We start from the raw sequence: 18,501 nt of genomic DNA, 5'->3' as shown, positions 1-18,501 counted from the left end.
GATATGAAGTTGCCTTTGCACATGGTAACATTTTGTAGTGTATTTCTCGTGTGGAACAGATCAAGTCCCTAGGTCAATGTGGCACTTATTTATGGACACATGAAATATGTACAACAGGTGTAACAAGTAAATGTTAATAATTTGGGAATTCCAAAATATATTCCTTATTTCTTATCATCCTATATAAAGTCATGTATCCTACACACGTGGGACCCAGAATCAAGTCAATCGGGGCTACGGTTCATGAGGAGATTTGTGTAGTTTTGGACAAATCATTATTGTACAGAAAAACACAAAATGCCATCCATTATAGGTTCTTGAGGCTTTTTTGCTCCTCATGAGAAATAAGACATGTACTAATTTCAGAATTTTGGGACTTATGGGCTGCAAATGGCATCACTTTGAAAATTGACAAATTGGGGCATGGCCTGTAGCGCCAGCTATTGTCTCACGTGGACCATGTTTGGTATGGTGGTTACTAATGTGCTGCAGTTTCAACATGCCAAATTTCTCAACTTTTTACATTACTGGTCTATGGGCCCATAGAACTAGAATAATAATACACCGGAGGAACCCTAATAATAAAACAAATACAAAAGGGAAGGGGCTGTGACGCGAAGAGATCGAGCCAAGAGGCAGATAATTATTTTTTCATTATTTGATATCAAAATGGTTATCCAAACAACGTCAATCCCGGCACTGCACTCTCTTGGGATATAAAGAGGACATAAGCAGAATATGAACTTTGAAGAGTGCACGGTGCTTTCTCTGATCATGGAAAACAACTAATTTGTACACACACACAGACTCCTGCAATTGACAGAGATGTATAATAGTGATACAACACATTTTGAAATATTCAAACATCTAAGGGTATTCAATATTAAACTATAATGGGTAGTTTTTTATTTAATTAATAGCAGACAATTGTATTTACACCAGGGTACTGAGCCATGTTTTGTTTGCACAAAACAAGAGACAGCATAATCAACTCACTTTTCCATGAAAAATGTCTTGCAACACTAATTTCAGTTTTAGAAAATCAGTCCACAATTCTCAACTTCAAAGATGGTACTCTGATCGCTGCCTCCTTGACTTCAGCTGATATGTCCACACCCAAACGTGCCCTAGAAAAAAAACACTGTATTAAAGGTACAATATGTGTTTTTTGTTAGTTTTTTTTTTATCCCAGAAAAAATAGGTTTTCCCTTATAAACATGTTGTGTAAGCTATTGCAGAGCTGGGCCATTCACATCAACAGCGGATCGATGCAGGGATCATGTGTTTTGTTGACTGGTTAAACATGTCCCAAAAACATTGCACACCCTTTAACGCTTGAATCCAACGGTCCATGTTGCGCTGCTCTTTGCGCCCCTGTTTTGTGAATGCCCCATAACGCCTGGGACCAGGGACGTGCATAGGAATTTTGAAGGGCAGTTGCTCTGGCCTGAAAAAAGGGCACCCCCCCCCAAAAAAAAATTATAATATTGTACCTACTAATGATAATAATTCATGTCATGCATTACTTCCATCATTTATTCTTCTTGTTAAAACAAAATGTTATGAACTAACCATCAGCAGACATGTAGCTCAGTTTTCCTACCAAAAAATTAGCATGTGATAACGGGCTGGTTGTCTGGTAGGCAAGTTAGCCGTCTGATTATTTAGGCTAAACGTGGCTAACTGAGCCTGGATTTATGATGATTTTAATTGATTTCATAAAACTTGATGATGATTGTTCGTTTGTTATACATTTCTACAACTTAAAACTCACCTTTTCTGACAACGTCAAAGCAGTTTTTTATCGACACAGAATAAAACAACCGTGACCGTCTCTTAACCCGTTAATTAGTAGCGTCACATATATGTGATCGTTCGAAAGCGGGCCCCACAGAGTACCGTCACACATGTGATTCTGAACATTCCAACCGACTATTTTCCGATAGACAAAAACTATATGACAAACGCTATGGTATGGCTTCAAAATGTACAATTAGGAGGTTAACAAGTAACACTAGCAGGTAGTAGCATTATGCTAGGTTGCTAGGTAACGGAAGCTAACTAAAGATAGCTAGCTTCGTTTCGAAAAAATAACTCACTCTGCTGGCAGCGTCGGTAATAATTAGAACTCACTCTAATTATAAGAAATGGCTCCATAGCTACTGATAAGGCAAACGTTGGAAACACAAACACGACACCACAGATGGCCATTATCTTGATCGGAGGTGCTATGACAGCACATGTTAAACTGGCAAAGACAGAACATATTTGTCTTAACAACACATCTGCCGAGGAACTGTGGTCAGAGGTACAAACAATCCTCAACAATAAACCAAACAACCCCAAGATTATCATCCACACTGGCTCGTTTGATATCCTGCACAAGAAAACTGGCACTGAGATACTTAAAAACATTTCACCCAGCTACTGAACACACTCAACAGATATCAAGATGTATTCATCAGTGGACCGTAGGGATGAGTATCGGAATCAGAATCGGAAAGGTATTTGCTTTGGCAGGAAGGTGCTTACAATAAACATATAGGAATCTTAAATTTAGATATATGGTCTAACTATACTAAGGATACATAAACTAACAATACTAAGTGGAATACAATAAAATTAAAATAAAATATACAATTAAATAAAATATAAGTTGCCATAAAATAAAATATAAGTTGGCAATTTACAGTATAAAATACAATATAAAATAAAAAAATTACACGATTTGTGAAGTAGTGCAAATGCAATTGTTTTAAGACATGAAGTCATTTAGTCAGTTTGAACTCTTGGCCTTGTTGAGGAGGCCAACAGCGGAAGGGAAGAAACTGTTTGTGTGGCGTGAGGTTTTGGTCCTGATGGACCGCAGCCTTCTGCCGGAGGGGAGTGACTGAAACAGGGAGTGTCCAGGGTGGGAGGAGTTGGCCACAATCTTCTTCACTCGCCTCAAGGTCCTTGAGGTGTGCAGGTCCTCGAGGGAAGGCAGATTGCAGCCAATCACCTTCTCCGCAGAGCGGATGATACGCTGCAGCCTGCTCTTGTCCTTGGCAGTGGCAGCAGCGTACCAGATGGTGATGGAGGAGGTGAGGATGGACTCAATGATGGCTGTGTAAAAGTGCGCCATCATTGACTTTGGCAGGTTGAATTTCTTCAGCTGCCGCAGGAAGTACATCCTCTGTTGTGCTTTCTTTATGAGGGAGCTGATGTTCAGTTCCCACTTGAGGTCCTGGGAGAGGATAGTACCCAGGAAGCGGAAGGACTCCACAGTGTTGACTGGGGAGTCACACGGGGTGATGGGGGTGAGTGGGGCTGTGTTCTTCCTGAAGTCCACAACCATCTCCACTGTCTTGAGAGCATTGAGCTCTAGGTTGTTCTGGCTGCACCAGGTCACCAGGTTGTCCGCTTTCCACCTATAATCAGACTCGTCTCCACCAGAGATGAGCCCAATGAGGGTGGTGTCGTCCGCAAACTTTAGGAGTTTGACGGACGGATGTCTGGAGGTGCAGCTGTCGGTGTACAGGGAGAAGAGCAGAGAAGAAAGGATGCAGCCCTGGGGAGATCCGGTGCTGATGGACCGGGAATCAGAGACTTGTGTTCCCAGCTTAACGCACCGCTTCCAGTCATACAGAAAGTCTGTGATCCACCTGCAGGTGGAGTCGGGCACGTTAAGCTGGGAGAGCTTGTCCTGGAGCAGGGCGGGGATGATGGTGTTGAAGCCAGAGCTAAAGTCCACAAACAGGATCCTGGCGTAGGATGCTGGGGAGTCCAGATGCTGTAGGGTGAAGTGGAGGGCCATGTTAACGGCATCATCCACTGACCTGTTGGCTCTGTAGGCAAACTGCAGTGGGTCCAGGAAGGGGTCTGTGATAGATTTGAGGTCTGTCTGCATCTCTATGTGTCGTGGCATTTGGGACATTCTTGAACAGGGTTAGTGACTTAAAAAGGTTTAGCAAAGGCAACTATGCCAGGAAATATGAAGGGTATATCTTGCTCCAAAGCAGTACCTGAATATGATCATCAGTTTTCCAGGTCATCTTGAAACACAAAGAATCAAGGAGACTTTTTATTCAATTGTATAAAGCATTTTCATTGTTTAAAGTAGCCTATATGTTGACAAGCCTCTATATTACTTCATCCTCTCCTTCTGGCTTCCCCAATGTTATAGGTTCAATATACTGTCCCTGTGGGTGTATCAAGGCCCACTGGAAGACTCAGGAGGTGGATGCCTGGTGCCCCCAGGGTTGAAAAAGCGCTTTTTAAATGCTGTCTAGAGTGGCAAAAATGAGACCAAGTGCCCTACTGTCTGCCATTCACATTGGGAAATATGCTTGAAGGCCCAGTGTGCCCCTTAACGCAATAAATAATAGTGTACCCTCTATACATTTCAAAACGTAATGAGTTCATTTATAGTAGAGAAAATGTAATGCAGTACCCTATAAGATGCCCTTACAATGGTCTATATTTGACTGTTCCCGTGACCTTACTTCCAATGGAAAAGGGTGCTGTTATGAAGTGCCCTTTATGCTGCCCCTACATGACAGTGTCCCAAATGGTGCCCTTTCCCAAGAAGACGATTAGGTGCTGTGCCCAACAGTCTCCCCTACAATGTTCCCCCTAGGGCATGCTTTCCCAAAGTGAGGCTGTGACGACACTTGGGGTGTCGTCCCATTCCCATTGTTACACTGGTGAGAGCCCATGTCGTGCAGTAGCAGCCCTTTACATTTTTCCGCCCCTGCCCTTGAAACAGCCACAGTCTGCCACTGTCCAAGCCCCATCTGGACCTGAGGAGGCAGACAATGTTAATTCGAAATCTGGAAATAGGGGCAGCTTGTACACTCTCAGCCAGAATAGTAATAATTTGATTTGGATTAAATATGCACGCGTAATACAAAATTATATATTCTTAGTCATGCTAAGCCATTTTAAATGACTGTTCTGCCAAGCTTTGTGCTACAGTTTGGGTCATCTTCTGATCTGAAAGTCTGTGCTGGATCTGTGCAGTAATACATATTTCAGTGAATCCCCATTTTAGTCATGGTTATCTTTCCCTTTTTTTTTTTTAAAGCTCAGCATTTAGCTGGTTAATACATGTGTGTGGCAAAGTTTTTTTAAAGTAATTTATCATTTTTGTTCAAGATGTGAAGACAAAAACATAATTATTCCACATCAAGTCCAAACCATGGGCTTCTGCAGTGTCTTGAATTTATACATAACCTCCAAATACAATTTTCAATTGCTGCCACGTTGTTTTTTTGGCTATTATTCTCAACTTCCTGTTAAGAATATCGGCCAGTGATTACTGTCAGAACGGTTTCAGACAGCTCATCAAATTACGCTAATTATCAGTAAGCCTAGATGCATTATGTTAAGTAGATGTGGTAGGCCTACAATTTACAAATTTAAATGGTCAACAATGTTTTTCCAGATCGTTTCCCTTGCCCTGTTAATTAAGGCAGTACTAAAAATTTTTGAGAACTCTCCAGTTACTCTGCTGAAAATAACACCACCGCTCTGCTGGTTTACGCACTGCTTTTTGCGACATAGCTCTTATTTTCAACATTCGTCTGATCTTGGCTGCTTCTGTCAGAGAATGTCTAATATAGAAAAAAGATACAGCGAAGAAACACTCAGCCATACACGAAATTGCATAGAAAACGAATAGACATGTTGTGTTATCAAAAGTGAACTAGTTTCAAAGCATACTTAAAAGTATAACAAAAGTGAACTAAAAGTGTACTATCCATATTTTAGTATACTTATAGTATACGTATTTTTTGTAAGGGATAGCTCGCAGTGTAAAGCAATGGGCTTCGGTGTGCTACGTATTTTTGCTCTAGTGCAATCGAATCCCACTTTATGCAAGCATGCAAATGTTTTATTTTGTCTTCATTTATTTTGTCGCGAATGGTAGCCTAATTTAGTGCGCACGCAAATATGACATCCGATTTGAAAATCGCCAGTAATATGTTTGTGAATTTGTGACGAATCTGGTGATAGAGGCAGACTGATAGGTGCACGCACAGCTGGGGAACCAGTTGAATTGGGAAACAGTAGGGACATAACACCGGTATTGGAATCCCGTGTCCTTATTTTACAGCCAAATCTAAGTTAGCTAATGTCTAAAACCCTCGGCTACAATAGGTTTTTCTTTGTACAAACACGCACGCAAAGAACAACCGGTGGCTAACCAAGCTAAAAGACTACTGTACTGTACACGTCTTACTAGCCCGTGTATCTTCTATAAAAACAAATAAAGATTACAACTGAAACAGAAGAATGAAATTGCAGGGTTTATTATTGAATACCAATGCTACACTTTACTATCCGTCAAAAGCCCTCCATAAAAGGCAGAGGTACAATAACTTTGAGAATAAGGCAAGAGCTTCGATGTTGATTTCACTTTTATTGGTAAATGTGGAGGCAGAGCTCTAACCTATGTTGCCAATTATTAACCAGACAATCACTGGGGAATCATAAAAAAAAGCATATTATTTTGCATTACTTTAACATGTAAAATTTTTGGCTGAAGTCAAAAAGCGCTGGGGGGCAAATTGACAAGAGAAAAATATTTACAAACTCACTTGGGTTCATAGAAGACCTTCTCATTGTGTGACAGGATTCCCTTTCCTTCTCTTAGCCGCTCAACACCATTCCTGGAATGGACACAAAAAGATGGAGTCAGATTTAAACAGAGCCTGCTATGCCTAAAATCGTTGAAGGGATGTCTATTTCCATGAGACAAAACAGACGTTCTTGAACAGTGGTGTAGTTGAGTATATTTTAAGGTATAAGGCATGCACCCTTTTATTAGGCGTGTCCTGTGCAGAGCACTATTCTCTTTTTTCCACAATCTAGCCCAGTTTCTTTCTTTCTAACTCTTGCCTTGTTGTGTTTTGTGTAAAGTGCCCTTAATATTGACATACACTCAGATTTGAGAGAAAAGATTGCTTATTTGCATTTTCATGTCCATGGGCCAAATATATACTTTTTATTAAACAATATATACAACTTTTTAGATAAGCTGCATTAAATGAAGTATAAAGTGTGAATGAAGTATAAATCTGTGAAAATATAGTATACATTTCACAGTATAAATCTGTGAAAATATCAAGAATGCATGTATTGTAGAGAAGTTTCAGCGCTAATCAGTTTGTGTTGCTACCATGTTTGATGCCCCCCGGTGTTCATTTGTGCAGAGGCAAATGTACTGTGTTTTGACTATAGACTGTATTTGATGGTGGCCCACGGGTGCACAACACAACTACATTAGCGAAGCAAACACAAGTTGAAAACACAACAACATTAACAAAAACGAAACATTTTTAAAAATTCTGCATTTCAAAAAACAATCAACTACTTACAACACCACAATATTAAGTGACAACACAAGAGCATTGGTTCACACCACCAACATCAGCCGAGAACACAACAGCATTAGCCGAGAACACAGCAGCATTAGCTGAGAACACCGCAGCATTAGTCCAAAACACAACAACATTGGCATAAGCGCTGCATTTCAAGTTGCTCACAACAAGAAAATCTCCAGACCACTAAGTTCAATGCAAAGTGGAATTAGTTGGGTTTCAAGTTCAAGTTCAAGTCTTTTGTCAGGTACACAGAACAACACAAGGTTAGACTGGGCACTGAAATTCTTAAGACAAAATCCAACCTAAATAAACCCCCACCCAAATAAAAACAAACTTGTTGACAGCCGGTCAATTTGAAATAATTCCAACCAAGAACACAACTTAAATTCACCAATGTAAGTTGGTTTTATTATATTTTTATTATAATATTATGTTTTATAAAATGCATGCTCTCTTAGTTTCAGCGATGTTGTACTGCGTTATGTTCGATAGCAAACCTCCAAGACAGGTAGGCTTAGGGATGTCATGAGAACCGATACTTAAGATACCTTTCGATACCTTTCGATGCTAAAATAACAAAACACCGACGATGCCCATTTTTTGTAAGCACCGTGAGCGCCATGCCAGATGTTAACATCGGTGCTGCCCCTCTTGTGGAACTGATGGGGGCAGTATTGAGGAGTGTTCCAGTCGACGTTTACATTCAGAAAACCAAGATGGCAGCTGCAGCGATCGCCCCACCTCGACTTGTTGACAAGAAAGGCACAAAAAGTCGTGTTTGGAAATACCTTGAGTTTGAGGCAGATGGAGGTGGTTAAATATTGTACAAAAACCAGAACGATTTCCCCTATGGTTTAAAGCAGCGGTTCCCAAACTTTTTAGGCCACGCACCCCCTACTACATCCCGACTGGGTTCACGCACCCCCACTCCCCCACACCTTTAAAAAAAAAAAGCAACAGCCTATTAAGCCGCATTAAAATCGTACCAATGAGAGAACAGTTTGCTAGCGCGTGGAGTTTGTTTACAAGATTTAGTCCATTGTTGCAGTGTAAACACAAACCGAACAAAGGGGCAACAGCAACATTTTATCATATTAATCCCTGAATCGGAACAAAGCAAACAAACTACATGGGTGAAAACGCCCTGTTTTGCAGAGTAGGTTTCTGCAGCGATCCTGGCGTAAGTGTTTGACCCAGTGTTAACAGTGCAGGTGAAAGAAACTGAACTAGCTCTCATGGGAGAGAAAGGAACACATCAATTTATATGCTCAAGTCACGTGCCAATCTTGCTGGCGTTCATTGGCTAACATGTACCTTTAAATAGCCTGAGGAGTGAAACGGTCAAAACTAGCCTGGCTAGCTTGTAACGGAGGTCGCTTTCTCAGGCAAATGATGAAACAGGCTTGGTTGAAGAAATCCGGGATTCTGGCTATCTTCAGCAGGCTCGTATCTACCAAAGGCAGTCCTCCCTGACGTTTTAAGTGTAGAATGGAGTGACAAACAACATTGTGCAGACTGCCAGTGAGCGACCCGAGTCTAACTGAGGCTAACGTCAAAACAATACTGTACAGTAACGGGGACGCAGTCTCACTCAGATTGCCAGTTTTACACAAATCACAAAAATAATTGGACCAGCTGGCAAAAAGCAGAATTCCCAGATCTATTGAAAGCTGCCCTGCTAGACTTTTTTTGTTGTAGGGCTGACTGTAAAACTGTAAAAAAGATTAACTTTGTCATGACGTGAAGACATGGCTGCCGCGGGCGACATTCTCACTCACATTTCAAGACTTTCGTGCCCCAAATAAAAATTCTGATGCGACAGATCGATGTGGAATCACTTTCTCCCAAAAAGGTTGTCCTCCTCAACCTTTTAAAATATAACTATTGGAATAATCCATGTAATTCTCTAGCCCTTATAAAAGCTATATTTTCCCCGTTTTCTGCCACCATGCTGCGCGCCCATCCCGAATGTTTACAAACAAATAATTGGTCCGGATCCGTGTTAGACAAGCGAGGAGGGCAGTACGTGGCTAGCAGGACCCATTAGCCAATCAGAAAGCTTGTACTGTCATTGCCGTATAATAATTCAGATTACACCAATAGACCACCATTAAATTTTTCCTCTCGCGCAACCCCTAGAGGCAGCTCGCGCACCCCGGGAATCCCTGGTTTAAAGGAAGATGGGAAACTGAACAGTGTATTATCATGAACCAAATAATGCCAATACAGATAGAATTCCAGTTATTTGACTCTATGGGTTGAATCAGAGCAAGAATGGTTAAAGTAAGGTTAAAATGAAATAAGCATTTAATAACACTGCAAATGAGTGAAATCAATTACAAGGCAAACATGAAAAAATGAAGGCTTTAAATTTTACCTACTCTACCATGATCATTGTAAATCAGAGAGAAAGCAAGTGTAGGACAGTAGGACAAGGGAGAACTGAGGAGAAAGTCTCAGGAGAAAAATTATCCACAGAACAATAATGCATTACAATTCGCTTTATACACAATACCAACCAATCAGACCACATCTTGAATGGGGTGTGAGAGCCATCAAGTTGAGACCGTCCAGAAACTCCAGACTTTAACATATAAGAGGTGGGGGCAGGTTTGACACCCAGCCTTAAGGCCATTGCACACTAAGGGCCCTATTTTGCACCCAGCGCAATTGACTTGGTCAACAACGCAAGTGTCATTCCTAGTTTGCACTCGACGCAAAGCCGACTTTTGCCTCCACAGACGCACATCGAAATGACTTTTCGAATGGTTTTTCGAAATGAGTTTCCGAAAAACAATTCCGCCACTGACCAGGAAAAATTTGTTTTAAAGTCAATGGTGTATTATTCAGATGCTATTTTAAGGGCACAAGTTTGGTCCGTGCGCACTGCTGGCGAGGCCAGGGTCTTCTTTCTGCGAAGGTACGTTACATTGTTTTGATTTATGGCGTGTTACATTTCTTCAATGATTATAAAAAGATTTTCATGAGAAATTTCTATGTATGTAAACTTGATTTGTAACAATTGTGGCAATTTCCTCTTAAACGCCTGTTTAACCTAAGCTAATTTGGGTGGGTTTCTTCTCCCATCTCCATCAGGATCAGAATCTGAATTTGGTTTATTCGTCATGTAGCCTATGTTACACAAACACGGAATTTACGGTGGCAGGAAGGCGCAAACAATAAACATAGAGGGCCTACCGGTCTTAAATTAAGTAAAAACAGTACAATAGTTAAACTAATTCTAAGAAATTAACAATTAAAAAATATAACAATTTAAAAAATGAGCAGCATGAGCGGGCAATTTAGTGCAATGAGAAAACTGCTCTGCCTTTCCCATACAATGTCATTTCTCTATCTTTTACAGCCCTGGCGTAAAAGATAGAGAACGTCGGTCTCCTCGGCTGTGAACGCTCCTGGCTTGCGCCTGGCAAATCCGCCGTTATATTAGCAATCCGCCATGGAACAAGCGCTGCTCTTAAAGGGAATGTGAGATGACGCTCTGATTGGTTTATTGCACGTTATGCCCAAACCACACCCATTAGTAATGTAGCTCTTTCAGACCAACCCATTTTAGATTTACGCCAGGCGCAAAGTCATTTATCCCGCCGGTATAAAAGCAACAGTGGCGGAGTCCCGCCCACAAAGTTACTTGCGCTTTGCGTTTTGATACTTGCGTTTCAGATCGTCAAAATAGGGGGGTGAGTCCGAAATTCGTGTCCGAAATGTTTGCACGTAAAAAAAAAAAAAATGACCTCACGTTATGTCAATCGCGCTTACATACTGCCTCTGAAACTTTCGTCCGGCAAAAAAAAGTTTGGATCGGGTTAAATTTTCTGCATGCGTTTTTCGCATCCATAGCCAGCATTTTGATCATTTTTGGCGGAAATTCAGAGCCACAAAATGTTGAGGCTGACGATTGCAAAAAAACGCATACGAAAATTTCGCACTCAGGGCCTCATTTACAAACAGGATTGCGCCCATTTCAGGCGTGGAATAGCGGGTAAAGCCAAAACACCGTATTTACAAAGGCAGCGCACTCGAGTAAAACGCAGATTACCGCTGCTGGGAGGGTTAAGGGAAAGTGGGTGTGTATATTTCTAGCTCCTGTTCGCTGAACTTTATTTTTCTTTTCCTCAAATCACCCATGGTGGCAGTAACATGCAGGTGATTTTTTCCGTCTTTTAACGGCACGACAATTTACACTAATGGGCGCTGATTGCCCGATGAGGATCTGGTTTGACAAATACCACGCAAAATGCGTAAAGACACCGTGTGCTATTTGTGGTTGGGCAAAGGCGCAGACTAAGCTGCGGTCGCAATGTTAGTAAATGAGACCCTCAGTGTGCAAGGGCCTTTACACAGATGACCGTGGCGTTATAATTAATCCGCAGAAGCCATTATGCAAAAGATGCTACCGTGGTCTTCAGACCAAGCGAGGTAATACTTCCAATTAAGCTAAGCACCTGAAAGACCGTCATCCGGATTTGTTTAAAGAAATCAAGGTGAGTTCTAATTCATATTAACAACATCCAAAGAATGCACTTTTTCTGTTTTTTTTTTATCTGTCATACTGAATACACTTTACATGATGTTTGAGATGGTGGGCACGTGTTACAATGGCTTATGTTATGTATGTAGTTTAGGTTAGCTATGCCATAGTTTTAACCTTAGCCTAGGCTACCTTGGTTAGAAGGAGAGAAAGAGAGCATGTATCTTGCAAGTATCATGTCAAAACTAGCAAAATTCACTGAATGTCCTAGTTTAATATAGTTACAAATGAATATGCAATTGGTTTGACAAAACACGATTACCCATTTTATTTCATTTTTTTACAATGCCATAGACTCAATGTAGCCTAAAAGACGATTTGCGAGTGACAACATTTTGCCGCGACCACAACAAACATTGATTTATTTTGTATTTAATGCGTCCTTTAAGAAGCTTTAGTCTTTAGGGGTAAATATGTTCTTTATTGTGATTAATCTAGATGAATTCACTTCGAAACATTAGATTAATTCGTTTTTTTGTATCGTTTGACAGCCCTGATTTTTATGTTAATGTTTTAACATATTTTTCAAATATTTTAATAAAGAAGTTCATGTTTCAAGTTCAAGTACATGGAATCTTACCAAATCCTTTATTTTTTTTACCGTGGTATCGAAATTGGCATTGAGAATCGTGTTATTTTACTGGTATTGGCACCGACTACTGATTTTTTGGTATCTTGACACCCCTAGGTAGGTAACAGTAGAGTACACATGCCCCTAGTGGTCTGGAGCATTTCTGTTGTGAACAACTTGAAATGCAGTGTTTCTGCAAATGTTGTTGTGTTTTGGGCTACTGCTGCGGTGTTCACAGCTAATGTTGCTGTGTTCTCGGCTAATGCTGCTGTGTTCTCGGCTAATTCTTTTGTGGTCTCAGCTGATGTTGGTGGTGTGAACCAATGCTGTTGTGTTGTCACTTAATGTTGTGGTGTTGTAAGTAGTTGATGGAAATGTAGCGTTTTTATAAATGTTTCATTTTTGTTAATGTCGTTGTGTTGTGTGTTAATGTTGTTGTGTTTTCAACTTTAGTTTGCTTCGCTAATGTTGTTGTGTTGTGCACCACCGTAGTATTTATATGGACGACGCATCTCCACTTCCTCCCACTGTACAAAAATGAAGCCAAAATATCCCAGATACGGGTGCTGCCATCTTGCGCTGGTGATGTAATTTGGAGCCAAAGTCTGCGCAGTAGTGATCGGGTGGTGGAGCCACGGTATCGAGGTCCCACCCATACACTCACTCGACCCAATCACGAGCACTCACTAACTCCTTATTATTTAGTCAAATAACAAATTAAAAACAAACTAATCTGAAAAATTACCACTTGAACAGACATAAGCGTGATAAGAACTACCTCAAATGAAACCATATAAAAAAAAAGGAAAAGGAATTTACGCGCACTTAGATTTTTTTGTTTTGCTCATGTTCCATCCGCAAACATGGAAGGGGCGGGACTTATGACCCGCAGCCAGCCACCAGGGGGCGATCGAGATGTTTTGGCTTTACTTTTGGGGGGCTGTCATGTCGTCCATTATTTTTACAGTCAATGGTTTTGACCAGGAGACGTAATATACTAAAAATAGAAAATACATAACTGATAGACTAGACTGATAATAGTCCACATACCATGCAATCATGATGCCATTGTCAGTGCAAAACTTGGATGGAGGAAAACGGAGATGTAGTCCAGTGGTGTCAGTGACAATCTTCAAAACCTTTCTGATGTACAGGTTACTAGCGACTCCCCCTGAAACAACCTAAAAATGCTTAGTGTTTAAGTACCGAGCAATGCATAAACTGAACCAAAAGAAGTAAGATGTTTGTGTCGCGGTAAATATATAATCACAACATTAAATACAGTAAATGCAATGCTGTACATAAAAAATAAACATTTGTACAGTTTTTCTAAATTGAGTGGAATGGGCTTTTTTGCAATTTCAATTACTTACCAGGGTTGGATTGGAGGAAGGTAGTAAGTGCTTTTCCTTACAGAACAAAATAGCACGGTGAGTGCGCTTAGCAATGTGAGAGGCCACTGTATGCTGTGCAGCTGCAGCTATGTCATTTACACATAACAACATTGCCCCTTGCTCCACACCTTGGATGAGATGTAAAATAAATATTTTTGCACAATTATTTTTTACGTGACCTGATGTGTCATTTAAGATTGACAAGATTAAAAAAAAAAAAATCATTTTAATTGTTGTTTACTGACCTTCCTCCTTTTCTTTTTTCATAATTGCCATTAGCACCTGATGTCTCACACCAGCAAATGAGAAGTCACAGTCATAGTGGCTGCCCATTGGTGTTTTGAAGGAAAACTTCAACCGGTCACCGTCTTGAGCTAGAACCTCTATAGCTTCTCCCCCACTCATTCCGGAGCACCTGGGGTGTTTTATTAGTGACAAGCGTCTTGCAACCTGTGAATTCATAGAAATATTAGATTTTGTTTCCAATCCTCAAGATCCTCAATTGAAAATATTACAAGTGAAAAAAGGCATTTTCTCATAACTTTACCTTGTCTAAAGTGTCCCCTGGAGCTTCATCCAAAGTTTGACCCAAGAGTAGGAAATCATCTATTTCTCTAGCCAAAGCCAGTAGAGAATGGCCTCCAGAAACCAGGAGGACCAGAAAAGGGAAGGCCACAGGCTGAAGCATCCTGACTGTGAGGGCATGGGCCTCCATGTGATGGATGGGAATGAAGAGCTTTTGGTGTTGCTTCACAAAGTCCCGACTGAAGTCTAGCCCTATCCCCAAGCTTAAGGCCAAGCCTGGTTTCACTGTGGTGGCAACGGCGGAAAGGTTACTTGGGGTAACGCCACTGCTCTTCATTGCCTCCTGGACGACACGGACAATGTTTTCTCTGTGAAGCTGCTGTGCAACAGTGGGGATAATCCCACCAGTCCTATAAACATATAGATATAGATAAAAATGTGTTAATTTATTAGATTGGGCAGACATGGTAGCAAATTGTATGTAACTAGTGCACAGTGTCCGTGATGTAGTCGGTGATTAAGAAGACAGTCTCCTGGAATTATAGATAGGGCACAGTGCCCGCAATGACTTTGGTGACACACACATATTTATGGAATTATAGATAGATGGTGCAGTGCCCGTGTTGATGAGTTCTTCTCAGTGTTTTTGGTACCTATATTTCTCATATCACAATTGAAATTATCTGTCATCTCTGAAGTACTTGTTCAACCTCCACATCTATTCTAGTCAAATTACCAATGCTGTGGTAGCCTACATTCATGCAAATAGTTATGTAGCCTGCTGTTTCCCACGTTATAAATTGCTTATGTTATGTTGATCAAGATTTACTACATTGGATCTCTGTTAAATTGTCTTACCACCACAAACATCTAAACATTTAGTTCATGACAAAAGTCATTACATGCACAATGGTTGAGCCAGTTGTCATAATTGTGGCATAATTCACCCTATACAGAGCTTGTACAATTGCAATGTGCTGGCAATTCACTGATCTATACTGAAAGTATATCCACTAGATATTATCGTTCTGTTAGCTACAGGGACGTGCACAGGCTATGGCTAAGGTTGCCCGGGCAACTGCCCGTTTTCCCTCCTCGAGTCAAAGTGCCCCTCCGAGGAAAATAAATTAATAATAGTGAATTTAAACAGCTGCAGAATTTCATGTAGACCTAGATTAAAAAAATTGCCACCCAAAACATTTCTTAAAGTAGCCTTATTCACTTCCAATCGATAAGCCTATGGGCAACGAGAGTGGAAGTCACAATGGGGGGGGGGGGGGGTATGCCCCCTACTCTGTTTACTCTGCGGTACTGCACGCGACTGCCACCTGAGCCTGCATTTTCTTGCACTTAAAGGCCGATTTGTACTTCTGCGTCTCCGTTAACAGACAGACGCACGCACAGAGTCGGACGGAGTTGGACGGATTGGTTGAATCTATACTACTCCGACGGCTCTGCGTGCTGAATGCAATTCACCGCCAGAACAGTAGATGGCGCTGCACTGCGATGCTAGCTAGGTTATCGAAAAGTCGAAGCAAATTTACAAATGAACCGTTTCATCAATAAAATAAGCACATTTTCAGCAACTACACTGCCCATTTCTCGTTACATTTTAATTCAGATGCTGATTTACATGTACTGTTTAGCTGAAATATGAATTGTAAAAACTTACAACAATGGCGGTCAAAGGATTCTGTTCTCTTGTTTGTCACGGCAACCCCACCCCTGACGCAAGCGGTTCTTAATACGGACCAATCACAGCCAAGGGGTATCCGTAAAATGACGGACAGTCAGTCAGGAATATCAGGAGGTGCACGCAGAGCTCTCCGAGGGGCTCGGAGAGGACACAGAGAGGGCGTTTCTTGACGGAGAGGGCGTTCCCCGTGTGCGTGTGTGTAAAAACGCAGAAGTATAAATCGGCCCTAAGAGATGGTCACGGTTGTTTTATTCTGTGTCGATAAAAACTGCTTTGACGTTGTCAGAAAAGGTGAGTTTTAAGTTGTAGAAATGTATAACAAACAAACAATATTCATCAAGTTTTATGAAATCAATTAAAATCTTCATAAATCCAGGCTCAGTTTGCCACGTTTAACCTAAATAATCAGACGGTTAGCTTGCCTACCAGACAACCAGCCCGTTTTCACATGCACATTTTTTGGTACGAAAACTAAGCTGCTGATGGTTAGTTTATAACATTTTGTTTTACCAAGAAGAATAAATGATGGAAGTAATGCATTACATGAATTATTATCATTAGTATCCAGGCTATTCTTTTTTTTTTGGTGGGGGGGGGGGGGGGGGGGGGGGGGTGCCCTTTTTTCTGGCCAAAGCAACTGCCCTTCAAATTCCCTGGTTAGCTACCCAGCCCCTTTGTAAGAAGCTGAATATCAGTTATGAAAGCAAATTCTCTTCTTAAAGGAGACATGGCATGAAAACTTCATTTTATGAGGTTATTTAACATTAATATGAGTTCCCCTAGCCTGCCTTTGGTCCCCCAGTGGCTAGAATTTTCGATAAGTGTAAACCAAGCCCTGCGTGTTCTTCTCCGCCTTTGACAATATGAAGGCTCAAACGCTCTGTTTGAAAATCTCCAAGTGACGTAGATACGAGAAAGGTTACCTCCCCTCTCTCTGCTTTGCCCGCTCAGATCATCTTGCCCGCCCATGAGAAACTGAGCTGCCACCATGCAAGGGCGAGTGCGATATCGGTTTTTCCAGGAGAGACATCATGGCAAGCAAACAAACGAAGCATAACAGTTGCTCATCGCTTGGATGTGCAAATCAAATCAAAAGTATTTTTTTAGTTCCTTCATCCAAGCTTCTGCACAACCAGTATCTTAATTTGATTTTCGCTAGAATTGCGCCGACACAACTTCACAAAGTTTTGTATGTCTGCGCCAAACATTTCAGCCTCTACTGTTTCCTCAACTTGAGCCAATACAAAACTGGCCTTGCTGAAATAAAATTCAGGACCATTACTAACTCTCCTTGGTCAAGCTACAAACCTTGGACAAGTAAGCTAACTAACGCTAAATCATTTTGTTGCTTTACTGTATATGGTTACCTAGCTTGCTACCCTTAGAATGTGGCTGTAACATTAGCTCTGCAGCTAACAGCTGAGTTACTGTTGCTTATGTAAAGATAGATGGCATCAAGTAGGTTAGGCTATGTGTGTGAATACAAACGCTGTAACGCCAGTGTTGTGCACTTCTTTGTTATTTGGATAACCGTTATGCTGTTGGTGTTATGGCACGGGCGATATCCGCCTTTCTCCTCATTGAGATTATCTATGAGTGTGCACCTCTGCAAACCAGGGTGATCAGATGAGAATGGGCAAATTCGAGGCATATTACAGCAACGGGGCTACGAGCTAGCTGAGTTACTGTAGCTAATTTAAAGGTAGATGGCATCAAGTGTGTGTGTGAATACAAACGCTGTAACGTCAGTGTTGTACACTTTGTTATTTGGATAACCTTCTGCTGTTGGTGTTATGGCGCGCGATATCCGCCTTTCTCTTCATTGAAATGACTATGAGTCATTCTCATCAGATGAGAATGGGCAAATTCGAGGCATTTTACAGCAACGGGGGCTACGAGCCATTGCGATACATCCGTTGTAAACATTAGCGCATGTTGCCGCCCCTCTCCTCATTAGCATTTAAAGCTACAGACACCAAAACAGCGCGTTCTGAGGAAAGCTCATTGTGGGACTACTCGTAGTGGCTATCATTCTGCACCATGGTTGAATTTCGGGAAAGAGACTTCAGATACAGTATTAGGGGACCACTAAGGCCTATATAAAAGCATCCAAAAACAGCATTTCATGTCCTTTAATAAAAAAACAGAATTTCCCTTTTTTCGTTACTACGCTTAGTGTAATTTCATTGCGAATGCCTTTGTTAATTGCATGAGTTCAATCGCAGTACCCTACTGCACAGATTATAAAAAGGACACCTGCAAAATATTAAGTTTGCAGAGTGCCCGGTTCCAAGATATACGTAAGAAACTCGCTGCAGCCCAGAGGACTAATCAGAGTGAAGGGGCTGGGACGCGAAGAGAGCAGGCCAAACTTGAGGCAAATTACAGTTTCATTATTT

At 41.2% G+C, this 18,501-nt stretch overlaps 1 protein-coding gene across 2 annotated transcripts in view; it reads right to left on the bottom strand.

The window, feature by feature from the left end:
- Positions 1-362: 362 nt before the first annotated feature.
- Positions 363-18,501, bottom strand: part of osgepl1 (O-sialoglycoprotein endopeptidase-like 1) — a 40,477-nt gene continuing 22,338 nt past the window's right edge. The window contains exons 2-8 of one of the 2 annotated variants that reach the window (XM_047046777.1): positions 14,429-14,816; positions 14,127-14,331; positions 13,861-14,009; positions 13,538-13,668; positions 6,582-6,653; positions 1,326-1,447; positions 363-1,127 (exon numbers count right to left, since the gene is read on the bottom strand). In XM_047046777.1, the coding sequence (XP_046902733.1) occupies positions 1,063-1,127; positions 1,326-1,447; positions 6,582-6,653; positions 13,538-13,668; positions 13,861-14,009; positions 14,127-14,331; positions 14,429-14,816 (1,132 nt within the window). In that variant the 3' untranslated portion in view covers positions 363-1,062. The remainder of the gene's footprint in view (positions 1,128-1,325; positions 1,448-6,581; positions 6,654-13,537; positions 13,669-13,860; positions 14,010-14,126; positions 14,332-14,428; positions 14,817-18,501) is intronic. The other variant, XM_047046778.1, reaches the window with a different exon arrangement.

This window comes from Hypomesus transpacificus, chromosome 23 (assembly GCF_021917145.1).
Source record: "Hypomesus transpacificus isolate Combined female chromosome 23, fHypTra1, whole genome shotgun sequence".
In the NCBI taxonomy this organism is placed as follows: domain Eukaryota; kingdom Metazoa; phylum Chordata; class Actinopteri; order Osmeriformes; family Osmeridae; genus Hypomesus; species Hypomesus transpacificus.
This window is presented reverse-complemented; position numbering and strand designations above follow the sequence as displayed.